Here is an 18,214-nt window from a genome sequence, read left to right on the forward strand (position 1 = left end):
CCACCCCTCCCTGGATAGCCCTTAGCCCATAACGGATGGGTGCAGGCCATGAAAGCCCAGCTTCCTTGTCTTGAGTCAGGATAAACTCTGAGGTGTAACTTACCCTCCACAGTTCCCCTGCAGCATCAGGCTGAAGCTACTCCCTCTAAGACTTGGCCTAAAATCACCCTCTCACTTGACTTGTTCCTCTTTCCTGTCCTATCAACCGTTTCCTTACCAGTTTCTTCTGTAGCACATCCTTTATAAATCACTTGCCTATGAACCCTCATCTTGGGGTCTGCAGGAGAACCCAGCCTAAGATGTTAGGCATGCCCAGAAGACATTTGCAAGCTAAGTGCTGTGGCCCTTTCCAAATCAAAGAGAGAAAGAGCATCAGACCCTTTTAGGACATCTTACAGTTGACCAATTTCCTTTATTTGATACTCTCTTAGAACTGTTTCAGTGTATCAATTTATATTTCCTGTGACACGCCAACCACGTAAGACTTTTTTAAATTGAGAAATATGTATTCCAAATCTATATCACTGTGGGGGATGGTTAGGATTATCTAAAGGGGGAATGAAAATGCTTATTGCCCTATACATCAGACACTTTATAAATAGGTAGTCCTGCATTTGAGAGCCTACAAATAATGTGTGTGTGTGTGTGTGTGTTTGTATTTTACAGAATCCTGAAGGAGGCCTGTTAGTGGCTGTGACTCGGTTGGCAGGCATCACTGGAATTGTCATCACACTGTGCCTCATACTGATTATCACCTCCTCCACCAAAACCATCCGGAGGTCTTACTTTGAAGTGTTTTGGTACACACACCATCTCTTTGTGATCTTCTTCATCGGTCTTGCCATCCATGGAGCTGAGTGAGTGTTTAAACTCCGAAGCCAAGTACTCTATGCCCCTCAGTCTCCAAGTGGGGTGCTCTGTTAGAGGCGCAGGGACCTCTTTGTCTTGTCAAAGTGTGTGGTCAGCCTTGTCTGCTGAGGGAATCTGAGGGGATAACAGAGGTCAGTTTGATAGAAACCACTCAGCAGCACTTTAGTTTCTTGCACTCAATCAATAGCTATTCATAATGTAGTTATTTATAGCAAGCTTAAAAAATACACCGAAGTTTGAGTATCTTTGCAGGTGTATTCAACGTGTTGCAAGTGCTGATAGGGTCTTGGGTGGCTGCAATGATGTTTCCTGTGGCTTAATCACTACTAAATGAGACAAACTCCCAAACTGGAGGGGTTAATTATTAATCAGGTGAAAGGGTTTGCTGTAGTTCAATGAGTTTTGATTCAAGCCAATCATGTATTGATTGCCTACTGTGTTTGAGGACCGATCTTAGGCACCGTGGGGAATACTAGAAGGAAAAATACATGGTTATTGCCTTCAAGCATTCTAATATAACAAAGGTAAGAGTTAACTTCTCTTGAGCACTTGTTATAGACATGAAATGTTTTTTTTTTTATCCCCAAAATGTAGAGATGCTCTTACTATCCACATTTCCTGGGGAAATTGTAGTCAAGGAAACAGACTACAAAGCCACCCAGTTTGTAAGTGGGATAGCTGGGGTTGGAGCCCAGGTGGTCTAAGGCAGGCTGTGATAAATGCTCTCATAGAGACACACAGTGCCTAGATGTGTGGTTGGGAGAGTTTGGCTTATTGGGAATCTTTTTTAATACCAGGTTTCGTTTTTATACTGTTTCACACTAGCTGATTCTCCCACCTGCACACAAAAGCAGGCCTGGGGAAGGTCCCTGGTGAGTAGGAGGCTCTAGACAACTAAGGGCGGCGGAAGTAGATGCTCAAGCCAGCCTAGAGGTGGCCAAGTATGAAAAGGGGAAGGGTGGGGAGAGGCAGCGTTGGGCAACCACTTATGTGTATTCTTGATCAACTTCCTGCCTCTGACCCTGATCAACTCTTTCTAAGCACTGAAAACTCTTTAGACAAAGAATCTCTTGACTCTCCTAAAGCAATTGAGTATCTTTAAATGGGACTTTGTCATCATCCAGCTGTTTCAGAGAATCCTAGAGAAAAAAAATGAATCTCTTCCCCTGTCTAGTTTAGCAATTCCACCACTTTACACTTGTATAGTTTCCGAGATACGCATTTTCCTTTGGTGCAGGTGGGGGAGGTTCGTTTACCCCACTCTCCATTTGCGGGGAATCTGCTCCTTACACTGGTTGGCTGATGGCTCACAGTCTTATGGCTAGGTAGCAGCTGAACTGGGATTAAAATTCAGGTTTTCTGCCTTCTGGTCCTGGCATTGAGAAGAGAAGGAGAAAATCAGATTTTTTTTTTCTATCACTTACTCCCCATGTGAACTTGGGCACTAAGAACTTTAATGGTTATCATTTTTTGGACCCTTACTTCATGCCTGGCGTTTGTATGCATCATGCCAATTGATTACCCCAATTAGTTACTCACTTAGTAGTTATTGAATTGAAGTCAGTGGGCTCTGAGCACTTCAAGGGACACACCATTAGTGTTACTGTCTGTGAGAATGTCATAGTCTCCACAAAGTTAAATCTTCTTAAATTGATTTCAACCTTTTGATTTAATTTAGACAATTTTGAAACAACAAATAAAGCACTTTTACTAAGCCTCAGGGCTGCTGTGTATGATTGTATGGGTTGTCGACTACACAAGGGTACCTGGTGATGGGGAGTAAAATTAGCCCATACTCTGCTGGCCAAGTTCTGCTATAGGACTGTCCTTACAGAGGGGGCATCTTGTTCTAATTTGTACAAAGGCACTATATGGGCTAGCACTCACTCTGTTAGATTTGCAGTTTTTCGGTTTTTGTTTGTTCGTTTGTAAATAAAGATAATGCTCAAAACAGAAGCACAAATGCTCCCTTTAAGGAAACATGTATTGATGATTGAAAACTTACCCTCTATAATGTTACATATAGATAGTTTTTGTGCCACTGTGTGTAGGTTTTTTTTCCATTGCTGAAAATCACATATTTTCTTTCCCTTCCTCTAATCTATTTGGAGGGGGCAATAAGATATTATTTTTAAGTGAAAAGTACAGGTCCCACATTAGAAATATGCCCAGAATCTCAAAAAAACTAAGAACTTAATTTCTTGCTACTAAATGGTCTGGACTTACATTTCCTCCTCAGGAGAATTGTACGCGGGCAGACCGCACAGAGTTTGATTCAACACAAGCCAAAAATATGTTGGAAAAAGATCGACGAGTGGGGAAAAATAAAGGAATGCCCAATCCCGCAGTTCTCTGGGAACCCTCCTATGGTATGTACAATTCGTTGCTGCTACTATGGTTTCTTTACTGACAATCTTCAAAGTGTGTCTAAGAAATACATGCAAATGTCATACGAATGTCATGGAACTGCTAGAATGGTGTAAGTATCTACTTTGCTATACTTATTGTCTGGAATTATTTCTTGAAAAATAAACTTTCATTCATCTTTTTTGAATGTCTTGATATGAAACTTGGAAAAGCATTGTTTGTTTGTTTTTGCTGAGGAAGATTAGACCTGAGCTAACATCTGTTGCCAATCCTCTTCTCTTTATTTATTTATTTATTTTTCTTGAGGAAGATTAGCCCTGAGCTAACATCTGTGCTGATCTTCCCTCTACTTTATATGTGGGTTGCTGCTACAGTATGGCCAAGGAGTGGTGTAGATCCACGCTTGGGATCCAAACCCGTGAACCCAGGCCACTGAAGGGGAGTGCACCAAACTTAACCACTACGCCATTGGGCTGGCCCCTGGAAAAGCATTGTTTTTGAAATTGCTGTTTGGGTTCAAGAATTTTCAGCTCTTCTCTTCTGGATATGAGGGCCACAATAATACTAGTTAATGATTTTCAGAGGGATTCCATCTGAACTGAGTTGGATAGCTCAGATAAACACTTATAAGGAGCTAGGAGCCTCTTCAGATACCAGGAAGTAAGGCTTTCTATACAGCTCTCACAGCTGAGAAGGAAATTGATGAGGTGATATACAGGGCTCCCTTTAGGCATCTGGAGATACTGTCTATGAGACATTAAGGAGGCTAGACAGCCAGGTTTAGACCAACACTCAATGGCACTGCATGGTAGAGCAGGAGTGTGGCAGGGACGACATGCTGAAAGAGATCCATTTTGTGTACTCTCCATATCTCTGCTACACTGAGTGAGAAGTGGGCCCTGTGGTCTTCATATCTTTTCCGCCATTGGCAAACATTATACTTTGTTGGTTATCATGCTAGCCATTGGTGTAGAACTAGGCAAAAATCAGCATTTGTACAGGACTTCTGAACATGATTATTTTTTTCTTAAGTACAGTATAATATAAAGGCAAATTTCCCATCCCATTTTCTCCTTTCTTTTTTCCTACTCTTCTAATATAGGGGTATTCTTCCTCTAGAAGAGGGACTTAACATCTCTAAGCATCCTTGCTCATTAATGAAAGTGATTAGATACACCAGTGAACTACTCCCACTACATGCAGTCATCAATAGAAAGGATAAAAAGGGAACTGTATTGTGGTTCCTCTTGTGGGCTAGGGGAAGGCACATTTCTTCGAAGACAGCTGGAGAACTACTACCTTGACAGACATCTACCTCAAATGAACTTCTGGGTTTCTGGGGATATTAGAGTCAATGTCCAAGACCTGGCTGCATTCAATGGGTCTCTATGGTGGCACCCAGGTAAATAGATGGATGATACCATAGTGTTTTAAAAACCTGTCCCATGAAAACAATGGCCAGTAGCAGAACATTTGTAACTTCTGGGGCAGATATTCTTCAACTCTGACTGGAGATAGGGACATTCAGGTGCTTTCAACTTCCAACAATAAGTTTCTAAAAATATAATTTAGTAGAGCCCATTGACTGATGATTGGATAAAGAAGATATGGTATATATATATACAATGGAATACTACTCAGCCATAAAAAAGAACAAATCGTCCCATTTGCAACCACATGGATAGACCTTGAAGGTTTTATGTTAAGTGAAATAAGCCAAACAGAGAAAGACAAACACCATATGATTTCACTCATTTGTGGAAGATAAACACACTTACAGACACAGAGAACAGTTTAGTGGTTACCAGGGCGAAGGGGGGTAGGGGGTGGGCACAAGGGGTGAAGGGACACATTTATATGGTGTCTGACCAATAATAATGTACAAATGAAACTTCACAATGTTATAAACTATTATGACCATAATGAAAAAAAATAATTTAATGGAAAGACCATATGTGAGACTATGGGAAGCACTCTGGGATTTTTTTCCTTCTTGGAATCCATTCTGGAATGTCATCTTTTGGATGATATTGCCTTCTAAAATTCTTTACTTCTTCAGGTATTAAACTAGCAACCTAACTGACTGAGTCCCAGGATGGATCTGTTTGGCCTAAATGTTTTTATATAGCCAATAATGCCACAGGGTAGTTTCCAGTGTTCTAAAACACCACAGATTCTGACAAGAGGGGAATCTAGAGAAATCTGAAATTCTTTTGGTTTGTCCTTATTCAGCAAGTGCATTGCATAGCTCCTAGAACTTAGCAGGATATTGGAGAAACAGCTAAATTCTTGTATGAAATTTCTCGTCTTGCAAAAGATCAAACTTGGACTACATAACTCAGAGAAAGAAATTGCAATGTTGCATTAAAAATATGGTGTTGCTGAAATACTATCCTTTAGACAAATGCTAATTCTGAAACCAACCTTGCTCTGCTGTTGGGTTATTGCAACTGCTGTTGCAACACTTGGAGGAAATCCTATTCTTGTGAGCATTTCCTCTTGGGAAAGTTTCATACTGTAGCTATAGTTCCCCAATGTGGCCAGGGAGAATGCTCATTTTTACTGGCTCAAAAATTTATTCTAATTTTAGATATTTTTCATGCATTCTGTTTTAGAAGAAATTTACTAATCAAATATCAAATATTTAAACAAGCCTACAAAAATTAACTTGACTTTTAAAATGTTTTGTCCCCATGAATCTTTTATTAGCTATCACCCCTTAACACATCCTTTTTTTCTTTTTTGCTCTGATTACAGACTTGGAAATGGATAGTGGGTCCCATGTTCCTGTATCTCTGTGAGAGGTTGGTACGGTTTTGGCGATCTCAACAGAAGGTGGTCATCACCAAGGTATTGGCTGGTTTAGGAATTACTGATAGTATCTATGTCATGAACAAGTCTACCCAAGTTGTCGATGTCATTGGTCAGGGCTCTGTTTTACTCAGTTTCTTTTGATTACACTTAGGGCGGAGAGAAGACCCACAGTTTATTTCAGTGTACTGAGCTTCATGGTCAAGTGGTTTGGCCTTTTAACTGGGGAAACTAGAAGTTAACATTTTCTGTTGAAAAAAAACCCCATGTGTTTTGTGTATGTGAATCTGTGCGTGTGTGTGTATGTCTGTGTGTGTATGTGTGTAGAGAGAGAGAGGGGAGGAGCATAGAGCATCCGATTAGTGTAGAGTGGAGAAGCAAAAGAGGTGAGTTCGAAAGGGCAAACAGTGAGCCTTAAAATATTCAAATATCAAAAGAACCAGGGAAGCAAGAGTAGGTGTGATTGACGCTGAGATAGTTTTCTAGTTCCCCTTCACCTCATTGTCTGTGCTTTGTATGTAATCACAGAATATTAGAGTTAAAGTGCCCAAGGTAGCAAGCAAGTTAGTAACTAAACTGCATCTGGAATTGAGTTGCCTGACTCCAAGTAGATAGTGGCTTTTCCCCCACGCTTCTATGCTGCTTCTCATCAATCGATCAATATCCAACTAAATAAATAGAAACGGAAACTCCTTGTTATAGTTTTAGGAAACACCAGACAAAACTATTTTTGTCAAATAAAAATTCATTCAGTTCAATTCAGTTCAAAAAGTATTTGCCAAAAGCCTACTATGGGTTACTTTCGCAAAACACACAAATTCAGGAGCCGGCCCGGTGGGGCAGCGGTTAAGTTCGCACGTTCTGCTTTTCAGCAGCCCGGGGTTCGCCAGTTCGGATCCCGAGTGCGGACATGGCACTGCTTGGCAAAAGCCATGCTGTGGTAGGCGTCCCACATATAAGGTAGAGGAAGATGGGCATGGATGTTAGCTCAGGGCCAGTCTTCCTCAGCAAAAACAGGAGGATTGGCAGCAGTTAGCTCAGGGCTAATCTTCCTCAAAAAAAAAAAAAAAAAAAACCCACACAAATTCTTCCTGTCCTCAACCCTAGCTTTTCTTTCTTGGTATCTGTGGAGGGTCATAGTAAAGTTAGTGCAGCTGGCACTGGAAATCTTGAAATAAATATAGGAAGCTACAACAGTTCTCCTTTTATGATACTTATGTTGTCTTATAGGAAAAATCCCACAGATCAGCAAAAAGAGCTGCCACAAAATTTTCCTTACTAGACAAGAACCTGCTAAACAGACACGTATTTCCCTTAAACGTATTTCTGAGGTAAACTTGTTTTCTTGTGAAGAAAATATTCATTTTCTTCTCATATCAACACACAGAAGAAACAACGTGTTACCCAAAAGTATTCCAGTTACAATGCTGTCCACTAGTACATTTAATTTAGTTCAATTCCAGTTTTGCTTGTGGCAGCAAAATTGCAATATGGTAAAAATTGTTTTCACCGAACAAAGTCGCAACATGGTAAACATAATTTTCAAAATAGTTTTTATAAATTTTTGTTTTCTGTTTTCAAAATGAACCTTTACAACTCCTTATTTCAAGGAAGAGGGAAGTTGGGTATGGGTCTATCAAATAAGATATATTTAAATCACAAGTTTTGGAAATGTTTGGCAACCGTTGTTAAAAGAATTTCCCATTCTCCCACTCCTCCTCGCTCAGGAAAAGAAAAGCCCAGCAATATCAGTCAACATTGGGAAGCTGCTACTTTGTTTCTATTGATTTTTCTTTCCTTTGATGTCTCTTGGTTTGTTTTTAGTTGTACATGTCTTTCTAGGTGTCTCAGGAATCGTCCAAAAAAAACCAGTGCATGAATTTCTATATAACAATAAGAGCTTTTCATTGTGTTCTATTTTCTGTTGATAGACATTTGGATTGTGTCTAATTTTTTGCTATTGTGAACAAATCTGTTATGAACATTCGTGTATATGGAGAATGAGGACTGCAATGGGTGGGTAGGGCCTGGCTTTGGGAGAGATGGATGGCGTATTCCCAAGGTAGGGAGAAATGTAGAAACAATGTGTGGAATCAGGCAGGTTCAAGGTGTGACTCAAGACAAAAGCTGACCAGCACAGTTAGGCTTGCCGTGGGGGATGCTGCTATATAAGTAGCCAATGGAGTCTCCTTCTTCTGTCTAGTTGCTAAGGCTCTGGATCATCCCCCGGGGAGACAGGAAGGTTGAGCAGGACACCATCTCTCCTTCTTGTCTCTAGTACCTGCCTTGACTTCTTAGAGAAAAAATATCACAATAGGCTGGTGTCTTACGTTGGACTCCACGGCAAAGACTCTGAGACAGAGAACTGCATGCAGAGGTTTATTGGGGCATGTTCTCAGGAGATGAACTTGTAAAATAAAAGAAAGGCAGGACTGGGGAGAAGAAAAAGCTGACCCTCAATATGGTGGCAACTGCAGCCCCAGCTGATCCCACAGGGAGTGCTGGAGTTGGATGGTCCCTCGGAGTTGTCCCAAATCGAGGAGAGGGGCCAGGCCTTTGGATCCCTGCATCAGCTCATTGCTGGTCACGGGCTGCAGCTGAGGGCAATTCCCAATGAGAGACACATGTGCCAGAGGAACTGCTATGTTGGCCCTGAAGAAGGAACTTGGGTGGGGCATCTTAGCTCAGTCTGATCCATATGGACACTGAAAAGGCAAGTATTTGGGGAAAGTGTAGTTTCCAGAGACATGTTTTGTTCCATAGGTGGTCACTCATCCTTTCAAAACCATCGAGCTACAGATGAAGAAAAAGGGATTCAAGATGGAGGTGGGACAATACATTTTTGTCAAGTGCCCCATGGTGTCCAGGCTGGAGTGGCACCCCTTCACACTGACCTCTGCCCCTGAGGAAGACTTCTTTAGCATCCATATCCGCATTGTTGGGGACTGGACAGAGGGACTGTTCAATGCTTGTGGCTGTGATAAGAAGGAGTTTCAAGATGCCTGGAAACTACCTAAGTGAGTATAAAGTGCATATTATGAAGGTGTACAAATTCAGGAAAAATGTCACTAAATAGCTCCTCTTCTCCCATCTCTCACTATACAATCTCCTGAGTCTGACAAAACACACAAGGTCTACAAATATATGTGGCTATCTCTGTGTTCCCCATTTTATATGTGTGGTGTGTTTATGCATATATATACATATAAATCTTATGTGAAATATAAAGTATTTGAATCAAATATTAGTAATGAATATTCCCAAGTTCCTTTAAATATGTAAAGGTCGAGGCCAAGGAATATTAATTTTCCTAACAAACAAAATTACAGTGTATCAAAGATATTCTTAAAATTTAAGTGCCGTACATTATTTGAGGGTCAATGCCATGGATTATTCACTTTGCCTCCTTCTTCCCACGTGCCTAACATGGTGCCAGGCACTCGGGAGAAGCTGAAGGAAAATTTGTTGAATAACTCAATGAATAGACAAGTGAAAAGTGGACCTACTAAATCTACAAGATATTATGATGTAGAAAATTCTCACTTTACTTCAATGTGCAGTGTAAGCAGGAATTTCAAGTGTAGGATGCCCTGGCAAGAGATACAGATGTGTGTGTGTGTGTGTGAGTGAAGGGGGCTGGGGAGATAAAAAAAAAATACCCCTGAGAATTACCAAATGTTTTCAGTTAGCTAAAAATTCCTCTTCTTACTTCCAACTCTAATGTTGACACTAAATTGGTTACTTGAAAGCTGTTTCACAGAAAGAAGCATCCCATACATACGTTGTTCCAGATTGAAGTGACATATTGCATACCCTCAGTAATAACATGTGCCCCATCCTACTCTGAAGAGCAAGACGTCTCTGTGACCATCTCCTCCCATGCTTCCCTCCAGGATAGCTGTTGACGGGCCCTTTGGCACAGCCAGTGAAGATGTGTTCAGTTACGAGGTGGTGATGTTAGTGGGAGCCGGGATTGGGGTCACGCCCTTCGCATCCATCCTCAAGTCAGTCTGGTACAAATATTGCAATAATGCCACCAATCTGAGGCTCAGAAAGGTAGGTTCTTCAATTTTTCAGAGGGCTTGGAGCAACCATCACCTTCTGCCAAGTGAAGCTTGAGAGAGCTTTCCGGGCAGAGGCTGGCACAGACCAAGGGAAAGGAAGACAAGTTCTGGGTGGTTCCAGAGAGGCAGGCTTCTCATAAAAGGGCCATTTGATAAGTTAAACGTGCTTCTATATAAGAAGGCCTATTATCGAAAGTAATATACTGTATTTGGATAGTATTACTAGAAATTTGGAAGAAAGTTGAGATAGAAAGTATTCACAACCCCAATCCAATAGCTATTCTTTGTGTACATTTCTAATGTTATCTACATGTTTACGTATTCTTAGAAAGTTGTAAATATTGAGTATGCATAATTTCATGTCCTGCTTTTTAAAAAAAATTATAGTGCTTTTCAGTGTTGTCACAGGCTCTATAATGATCATTTTCAATGATTCCTTCAGGTGCCATCGAGAAGATATAGAATAACTTTTCTAACATCCTGTGTTAGATATTGAGATGGATTCCATTTCCAGCCCACTCAATACCTTTTTTTTTTGCAGTGGGAGGGCAGGCGACATGTCTGCTCATATAACTTTCACTTTCTTATGGATATTGCCTCAGAATAAATCCCCAGGGTATTTTTTGTCACATGTCAATTTGGTTTCATTGCCTGATAAAGGACATCTTTAATAAAACTTGAGACATTCTAATCCTGTAGAGATAACCGCTAATAGGGACATTGAGCTTACCTCGACTTTTCATTCTCTCCTTTTCCTCTTTTCTATGTGGAGGAGGTATGGGTAGAACTACTTTTTTTTTCCGAGGAACTCAGCAATGTATGACAGTGGCAGGCAGGGACGCAGTCCTGTGGCAGCCACTGCTAGTCTAGCTTCCAGCGGTCTATCTGAGAGGCGGTACAAAGGAAGCCAGGGATTCTGGGAGGCCAAGAGCAGATCCAGAGGGAAAGTGGTGGGCTAATGTTTTTTTCTTAAACCATGTAATTCTGAGGCCAAGCTATTTATTTACTGCCCTGCCAGCGTGAAGGCCAAAGCAAATTCATGCTAACTAACTCATCAAATGTCCGGAGCTTTCTGAAAACCCACGTTCCTAGGCATTCTGAGCAGCAGGAAAAAGTTGAGGAGAGGGTAGAAATCCCTGCGTCAATGCTGCTGGTCTTCCTTCAATCTCATCTGCTTCCCGACCCGTCCCCCTTTCAGATCTACTTCTATTGGCTGTGCCGGGACACACACGCCTTTGAGTGGTTCGCAGACTTGCTGCAGCTGCTGGAGACCCAGATGCAGGAGAGGAACAACGCCGACTTCCTCAGCTACAACATCTACCTCACCGGCTGGGATGAGTCTCAGGTGGGGACAAGATCCCAAACCCCACGTCCTTCCCATAGTGCCCGGGGCTTTCTGGCTGCCCCTTGGTTATTGGAGTGTCTCATGCACTGTTTTAACCGAGAACAGCTGATGGATTCAGGTAATCCAGCCCACTCACTCTCCCTCAGTCTCCCCAACATGTTCAGACTGTTGAGACTGGATTTAAAGTTGGTATCTGTGGGACACATCAAAGCTAAAGAGCCTACAGTGAATAAAAGCTGTGATTTTGACCTTGTTAGAGCAATGCTCCCACCAGGGGGTCTCGAACCAGGTGGACAAGATGACCCACCAGGTTATGGGAAGAAATTATTAGCTTTCTCTCTCTCTCTTTATACACATGCGCACACATACATAGACATATATATCACTTTAATCTTATGTTTACTCATTTTTTATAATATACACAATACAGTTAAGAAGTAGTATTGGGGCGGGCCCAGTGGCGCAGCGGTTAAGCTCGCACTTTCCGCTTCTCGGTGGCCTGGGGTTCACCGGTTCGGATCCCGGGTGCGGACATGGCACCGCTTGGCTCGCCATGCCGTGGTAGGCGTCCCACATAGAAAGGAGAGGAAGATGGGCACGGATGTTAGCTCAGGGCCAGTCTTCCTCAGCAAAAACAGGAGGATTGGCGGCAGATGTTAGCTCAGGGCTAATCTTCCTCAAAAAAAAAAAAAAAAGAAGAATTATATGGCCCCAAATGTCGAAAGTGCCTCAATTAAGAAATTCTGAAACAAGTTAATGATTCCTAGGGCGTAACATCTTTCTAAATGGGCCAACATTAATGACTTGGCTTGGAAGCAGCATAAGCTGTCCCCCTGAGTGAGGAGCTAAGGCTCGAGTCTCTGCCTGTTCTGAGCCAGCGTCTCCGCCGGCCATGCCCATACACTGGCTTCTCAGTCCGGACATCTTTCACATGCGCCTTGTGCCTGTGAAAACTGACTTCTTGTTTCGGTTTTGGCATATTATTTATCATAGCTCCTCCAAGTCTTAGAAGAGTCTTGTTGCAAATGTAGATCCAGGGACATGTGACGATGAAAATTGCTGCTCCAGAAGAAGTGGTTTCAAGATGCCACTTCTGCAATTTTAAAGCAAAACAACAACAAATATTTGATAAAAATGAAACCCAGGAAAAAATCTATAATATATCAATTGCTTTGCAGTTTTGTTATTTAAAAAGCCAGACACAGGGGCTGGCCCAGTGGCGTAATGGTTAAGTTCGCACACTCCGCTTCAGTGGCTCGGGGTGCGCACGTTCAGATCCCGGATGTGGACCTACATGCTGCTCATCAAACCATGCTGTAGTGGCATCCCACATACAAAGTAGAGGAAGATTGGCACAGATGTTAGCTCAGGGCCAATCTTCCTCACCAAAAAAAAAAAAAAAAAAAAAAAATCCAGACAGTTTTTTAAATGGGAAATTTATTTGCATTGAAAAATAGTTTTTGCTTTGCAAAACTGATCCCTATAGGATTATTAAACCAGAGTAACCACCCTTCTTAACCTCATCCATCCCCTGTCCAGTGAATTTAAAACCTGATTTAATTTTTAAATAAGTTTAATTAGCCAATTTTATGAAAAATATCTGTTGTTCAAACTGAGGCCCCCTAGAATGATAGCTAAAAACAACATGTGACTATGTACACACACACACACACACGCACACACACACACAGACTGGCTTTAGGCTTGGTTTATGTCTCATTATGTTACCAAAATATGAATGCATTTGAGTCTAGGATTGTTTTAATTCTTAGAGATTCTTCCAAAGGAGTGGGAGTATATTAGGATGAGGAGAGAAAGTCGTAGAGCAGATGAGATGTAGAGCAGAGAGAAAAATAGTGAGACAGAGAATTTAAATCCCGCCCGCACTTCAAAACCTAACTCCAGGGCCCTGCCCTGTGGCCAAGCGGTTAAGTCCGCGCACTCCACTGCAGCGGCCCAGGGTCTCACCGGTTAGGATCCTGGGCTCGGACATGGCACCGGCTTGTCAGGCCATGTTGAGTCGGCCTCCCACATGCCACAACTAGAAGGACCCACAACTAAAATATACAACTATGTACTGGGGGGCTTTGGGGAGCAAAAGGGGGAAAAAATAAAATCTTAAGAAAAAAAAAGTTTAAAAACCTAACTCCAATGCTGCCACTCTGAAACCTTCTTGTACCTTCCCACCCCACCTTCCTTCTTTGCTCTCATTGAAGTGTTTGTGCCTCTTCCATGGCTCTCATCATACCCTATTCTCCAAATAGGATTATTCATGTTTATACTTCAAGGTCTACCCTTCTAGTTTGCAAATTGCTTTAAGGTGACCTAGTTTGTTCATTGTTTACTTTCTAGCCTTCAGCCTGGTGCCTTGCCCCAAACATATATATGGTTAGAATGGGCAGCCAGAGCTTGGTTTATGAGATATGTAAATATATCTGTGTGGTTTTTTTATAGCATGTCTTTTTTTTTCTGAATTCGTGTCCTTTCCTGCAGGCCAGTCACTTTGCTGTGCACCATGACGAGGAGAAAGACGTGATCACAGGCCTGAAACAGAAGACTTTGTATGGACGGCCCAACTGGGATAATGAGTTCAAGACAATTGCGAGTCAACACCCAAAGTAAGGAGACCCCACCAAGGTGTTCTTGAGTCTCATGGTCTACCTAAAGCAGCAGCTCCCAAACATGGCTAAATTTGTATATTCTGGAAGCTAAAATACCTAGATTACTATATTCACACCCAATAGAAGGTTCTAGATATCTGTGACTTTAAGAGGGAGTCTTTAAATCACACCAAAATTACCTGGAGAGTTATAATGTATAAACAAAGATTCCCAGGCCCCCACCTCAGACTTTCTGAACCCTGCCCCTCCCAAATAGGGCCATAACTCAGTTCTTTTCTTTCATCTCCTAAATTTCACTACAGTATCTACTTCTTTTAATTCAAAACGATTTATGCTTCTTATTAAGGAAACACTGTCTCCACTTTCAGTTTTAGCTTTTGAGTCTAAAATCATAAGTTGACAGACATCCCAGAGTCCTTTCTTCCCTCACTAAAGTTTTAGCCATCATGAGACTTTGAGGGGATCCTCCATCTTGCTAGAACGCATGATAAACTCAAGAAATCACCATAAATATACCCTTTAGGCCATTGCTGCTTATATTCTAATGAGCATATGAGTCACTTGGGGATCTTTTTAAAATGCAGATGCTGATTTAGTAGGTCTGGGGTCCTGCCCAAGAATCTGCATTCTTAAAAAGACGACATCTAGGCTTACTGGTCTGGAAGCACACCTTCAGGAACATGGCTTTAGACTCTAGAATGCAGAGAGATGAAGCCACACCAAGCTTTTGGCAGAGTTGGTGTACCTAAAGTGGATTTGTTCCTGGTTTCAACATGCCGGAGAGGGTTTGGGGACACGGACCCCTAAAAGGAAGTAGCCCATGGACTCACAAATTCACCATTTTCTCTGTGGTAGAAGTTTCCATAAACCCTGCTTCAATGTCATTTTCAAGGGAAGGCAACTGCCTTTTAAAATATCTAACTGCCCCACAAACAGGACTGAGCCACTCTCCAGCAGGGTAATCTGAACTCATCATTTGTGGAAAGGACAAAGAAGCAGAGACGCCTCTGCCCTGGGGCCTAAAATCGATAGGAAATTCCCCATTGTGCTTTGTAGTCTATCCCATCCCAAAGGCTAAAACTGTCTTTTTTTCTTTCTTTCCCCAAAGTACCAGAATAGGAGTTTTCCTCTGTGGACCTGAAGCCCTGGCTGAAACCCTCAGTAAACAGTGCATCTCCAACTCCGAGGCTGGCCCTCGGGGAGTGCATTTCATTTTCAATAAGGAAAACTTCTAACTGGTCTCTTTCATGAGGAAATAAATGTGGGCTATGCTGCCAAATGCCCAAATAATGCTAGTTGATAATGTAAGTTTCCCCCTTGAAAAAAAAAGGAGAAGAAGAAACTATAATGTGATGGTTTTCCCTGAAAGGAATGTCAAAGATTGTTTGATAGTGATAATTTGCATTTGTTTGGGGCTTTGTCATTTTCAGCGCACTTTCACAAACATTATTTCATTTTTCCCTCATGCCAGAGATGCCAAAGAAAGGCAGGGCAAGGATCCTTGGGTTCAGTTTTTAGGATAAAATGAATGGGGGCTCAAAATGATGAAGTAACTTTCCTTAGATTATGAAACTGAGACAGGATCTAGGCCATCTGACGCCAGGTTTGGTAGTCTTTCCACGATACCAGGCTGCCAGGAAATAAGTTTGTATACTCCCCAAAAGAAGAAGCAAACTAGGGAGTAGCTATTCATTTTCCATTTTGTGTCATCTTTGTTATCATTATTGTCACGTCGAAGGAAATTTTCCAAATAGGAGATAATATACGCTGAGTGATTCAACTCTTAATAGTGACAGGATCGACATCAGAGCATACTCTAGTTTACCAAGACAGCAGCCTAACTGCATCAGAGATTGTTCTTGCGAAAGAATATTAGGCTGACTGAAATCAATGTGTTACCCAGCATTTACAATGTTGCTTGGCAGAGAGTAAGGATACTCAATGAAAGTTTGTGGAATGAATGAATGAAGAGACATTTAGAACCATGCAATGCCAGGGTAGAATTAATTTAAGGCCTTAAAGAGAAATATCTAAGGAAATAACTTCTGTTACTCTTACAGACCAAAGGAACCCGATTCTTCTGACAGTAGAGAACAGGCTAAAGATAGTAACCAATAGGATGTCCTGGAGGTTCCCTCACATTCTTGTTTGAAGCATGGAGGAAAGGGAGATGGAGGCAGAGAATGGACCTCCTACCATAACTGGCTGGCTCCTCTAGTCCTGCTCCCCGTGCCATGAAAGAAATGCAAACTGATTTACTGCCTGAAAGGGTCTCCTCCAGCCAGCACTTGTGAATTTGAAATTAAGAATTGTGACAAATATGTGTCTGATATGCCCATCTGCTTTAAATAGCATCCACCCCTTGTTTTACTTAAATACACAGAAAATGGATCTTGTTTGTGGGACTAACAGTTTATTGTTATATCATCATCATCATCATGAAATTTACATCCTAGAAACAAAAATCCCCCAGCTTACTGTGTAGGCATTGAATTGCCACCCAACGGAATGTTCTCGATCTGCGAGTTCAAGAGAGAGTCTCTAAATCACTGTTAGCGTGACTAGAAACAGTTTTTTTTTTCTTAGAACTGCTCTTATTTCTGGGAACTATAAACAGATTTGTTGGCCCCACCCTCTGGAACCACAGATATTTAGAGCTATTTAAATTTGGTAATGCGGAAGAAAGAGAAGAAAGCAAGGGGGAAGGGCAGAAGACTGGGTTAGGAAAGGGGAAGGAACGGAGAAAGAGAAAAGAAGAGTGAGAGAAAGCAAAAAAGGCAAAAGGAAAGTGTCAAGGAAGGGAGTCACATTGGTCACTTTCTACCCAAGGTTTCTTGAAGTTTTGTGTGTATTGAATATAATTGAAGGAGGCATCCACATATTCATTTTATTTTGATTACATATGGGATTGAATCTGAAATTCTAATCATAAATTTTGATGCTGAGTGGGCATCTGCAGGGGACTGGCATGAAGGAGTAAGAACTCAGTCGTTCCTTTGGGCTCCCAGGATGCCCAGGACATTGACAATTCAGGCTTGCTGCAGGAATGTGGCCTACCCAAAATAGCCCAGGAAGGTTTGCACTTATAGACACTTAGGTCCAGCCTGTTCACACTGCACCTCGAGTATCAGTTCATTCATTCAACAAATTTTTATTGTGCTGTTACCATGACTCACGCTCTTTGTTGACAGTTTCAGTTCTTGAGAGCATGGTGTGAGCAAGAGGGGGACCTCAGTTATAAGGAGCCTGAGAATCTTGATCCCTCCAACCTATGTGGCCCAAGTAAAACCAACTCCATTTGTTGCTCTGAAAATGTTTCTCCAGGGTTTTCTACCTTTGACATAACATGGTTACCAAAATAGAGAGATTTGCCCTGTGTTATCCTGGTTATGAAAATGTGTAAAATTTTTCATCCTGGGATGAAAAATGAGTATAAAAGTGCTTGTCATTAGGACAGCTTCCTTCTTCATCCTTCTCCCAAGCCACCAGTCGCCAGCCGCCAGCACAGCTTCCTTAGCATTTAGCATTTAGTAACAGGTACTGAGAGAACGATTAAGCATTGTTTTTAATCTCAAGGCTATGAAGGCTTTTTTTAGTTCTCCTGCTTTTGCAATATTGCGTTTATGAAATTTGAATGCTTGTAGGTGTTGTGTGTGAATAATTTTGGGGGGCCCTGGGAGATAATTCCTAGGAAGAACTATTAAAATTGTGCTCAACTATTAAAATTAATGAACTCTCGGTGTCTGTGTTATTGATCTCCATATTAAAGAGTGAATTAAAATAAATAAATAAAGGGTGGATTCAGATAGCGAAGATTCGCTCTGCCCTAGCGGAGTTGTGAGTCTCTGTGTTTTCGCATAAGACATACCAAACACTGCACAATTTATGGATTGGGAAAGGAAAACTGAGTACTGAGTTCTGTGCTAATGTCCTGGTGGCCCTCACAGCACTGGTATAAGGGACAAGGGAGTGTCACCCCGCATCGTGGACAGAATTTCAAAGGTAATAATAGAAATAGCTAACACCTAGTAAACACCTTCTACTTTGCCAAACATCTTCCATACACTTCAGCTAATCCTTGAGGACACTGCAAGGTAGCCATTTTATCCCAATTTTGTTGATTAAAAAACTGAGGC

General features: G+C 41.6%; 1 protein-coding gene across 1 annotated transcript in view; it reads left to right on the forward strand.

Annotated features, from left to right (window-relative positions):
- Nucleotides 1-17,816, forward strand: part of CYBB (cytochrome b-245 beta chain) — a 33,364-nt gene extending 15,548 nt beyond the window's left edge. The window contains exons 6-13 of the mRNA XM_008507674.2: nt 667-857; nt 3,110-3,239; nt 5,995-6,087; nt 8,812-9,065; nt 9,942-10,104; nt 11,311-11,457; nt 13,951-14,075; nt 15,187-17,816. Of these exons, the coding sequence (XP_008505896.1) occupies nt 667-857; nt 3,110-3,239; nt 5,995-6,087; nt 8,812-9,065; nt 9,942-10,104; nt 11,311-11,457; nt 13,951-14,075; nt 15,187-15,313 (1,230 nt within the window). The 3' untranslated portion in view covers nt 15,314-17,816. The remainder of the gene's footprint in view (nt 1-666; nt 858-3,109; nt 3,240-5,994; nt 6,088-8,811; nt 9,066-9,941; nt 10,105-11,310; nt 11,458-13,950; nt 14,076-15,186) is intronic.
- The last annotated feature ends 398 nt before the right edge of the window (nt 17,817-18,214 follow it).

Source organism: Equus przewalskii, chromosome X (genome assembly GCF_037783145.1).
Source record: "Equus przewalskii isolate Varuska chromosome X, EquPr2, whole genome shotgun sequence".
Lineage (NCBI taxonomy): Eukaryota > Metazoa > Chordata > Mammalia > Perissodactyla > Equidae > Equus > Equus przewalskii.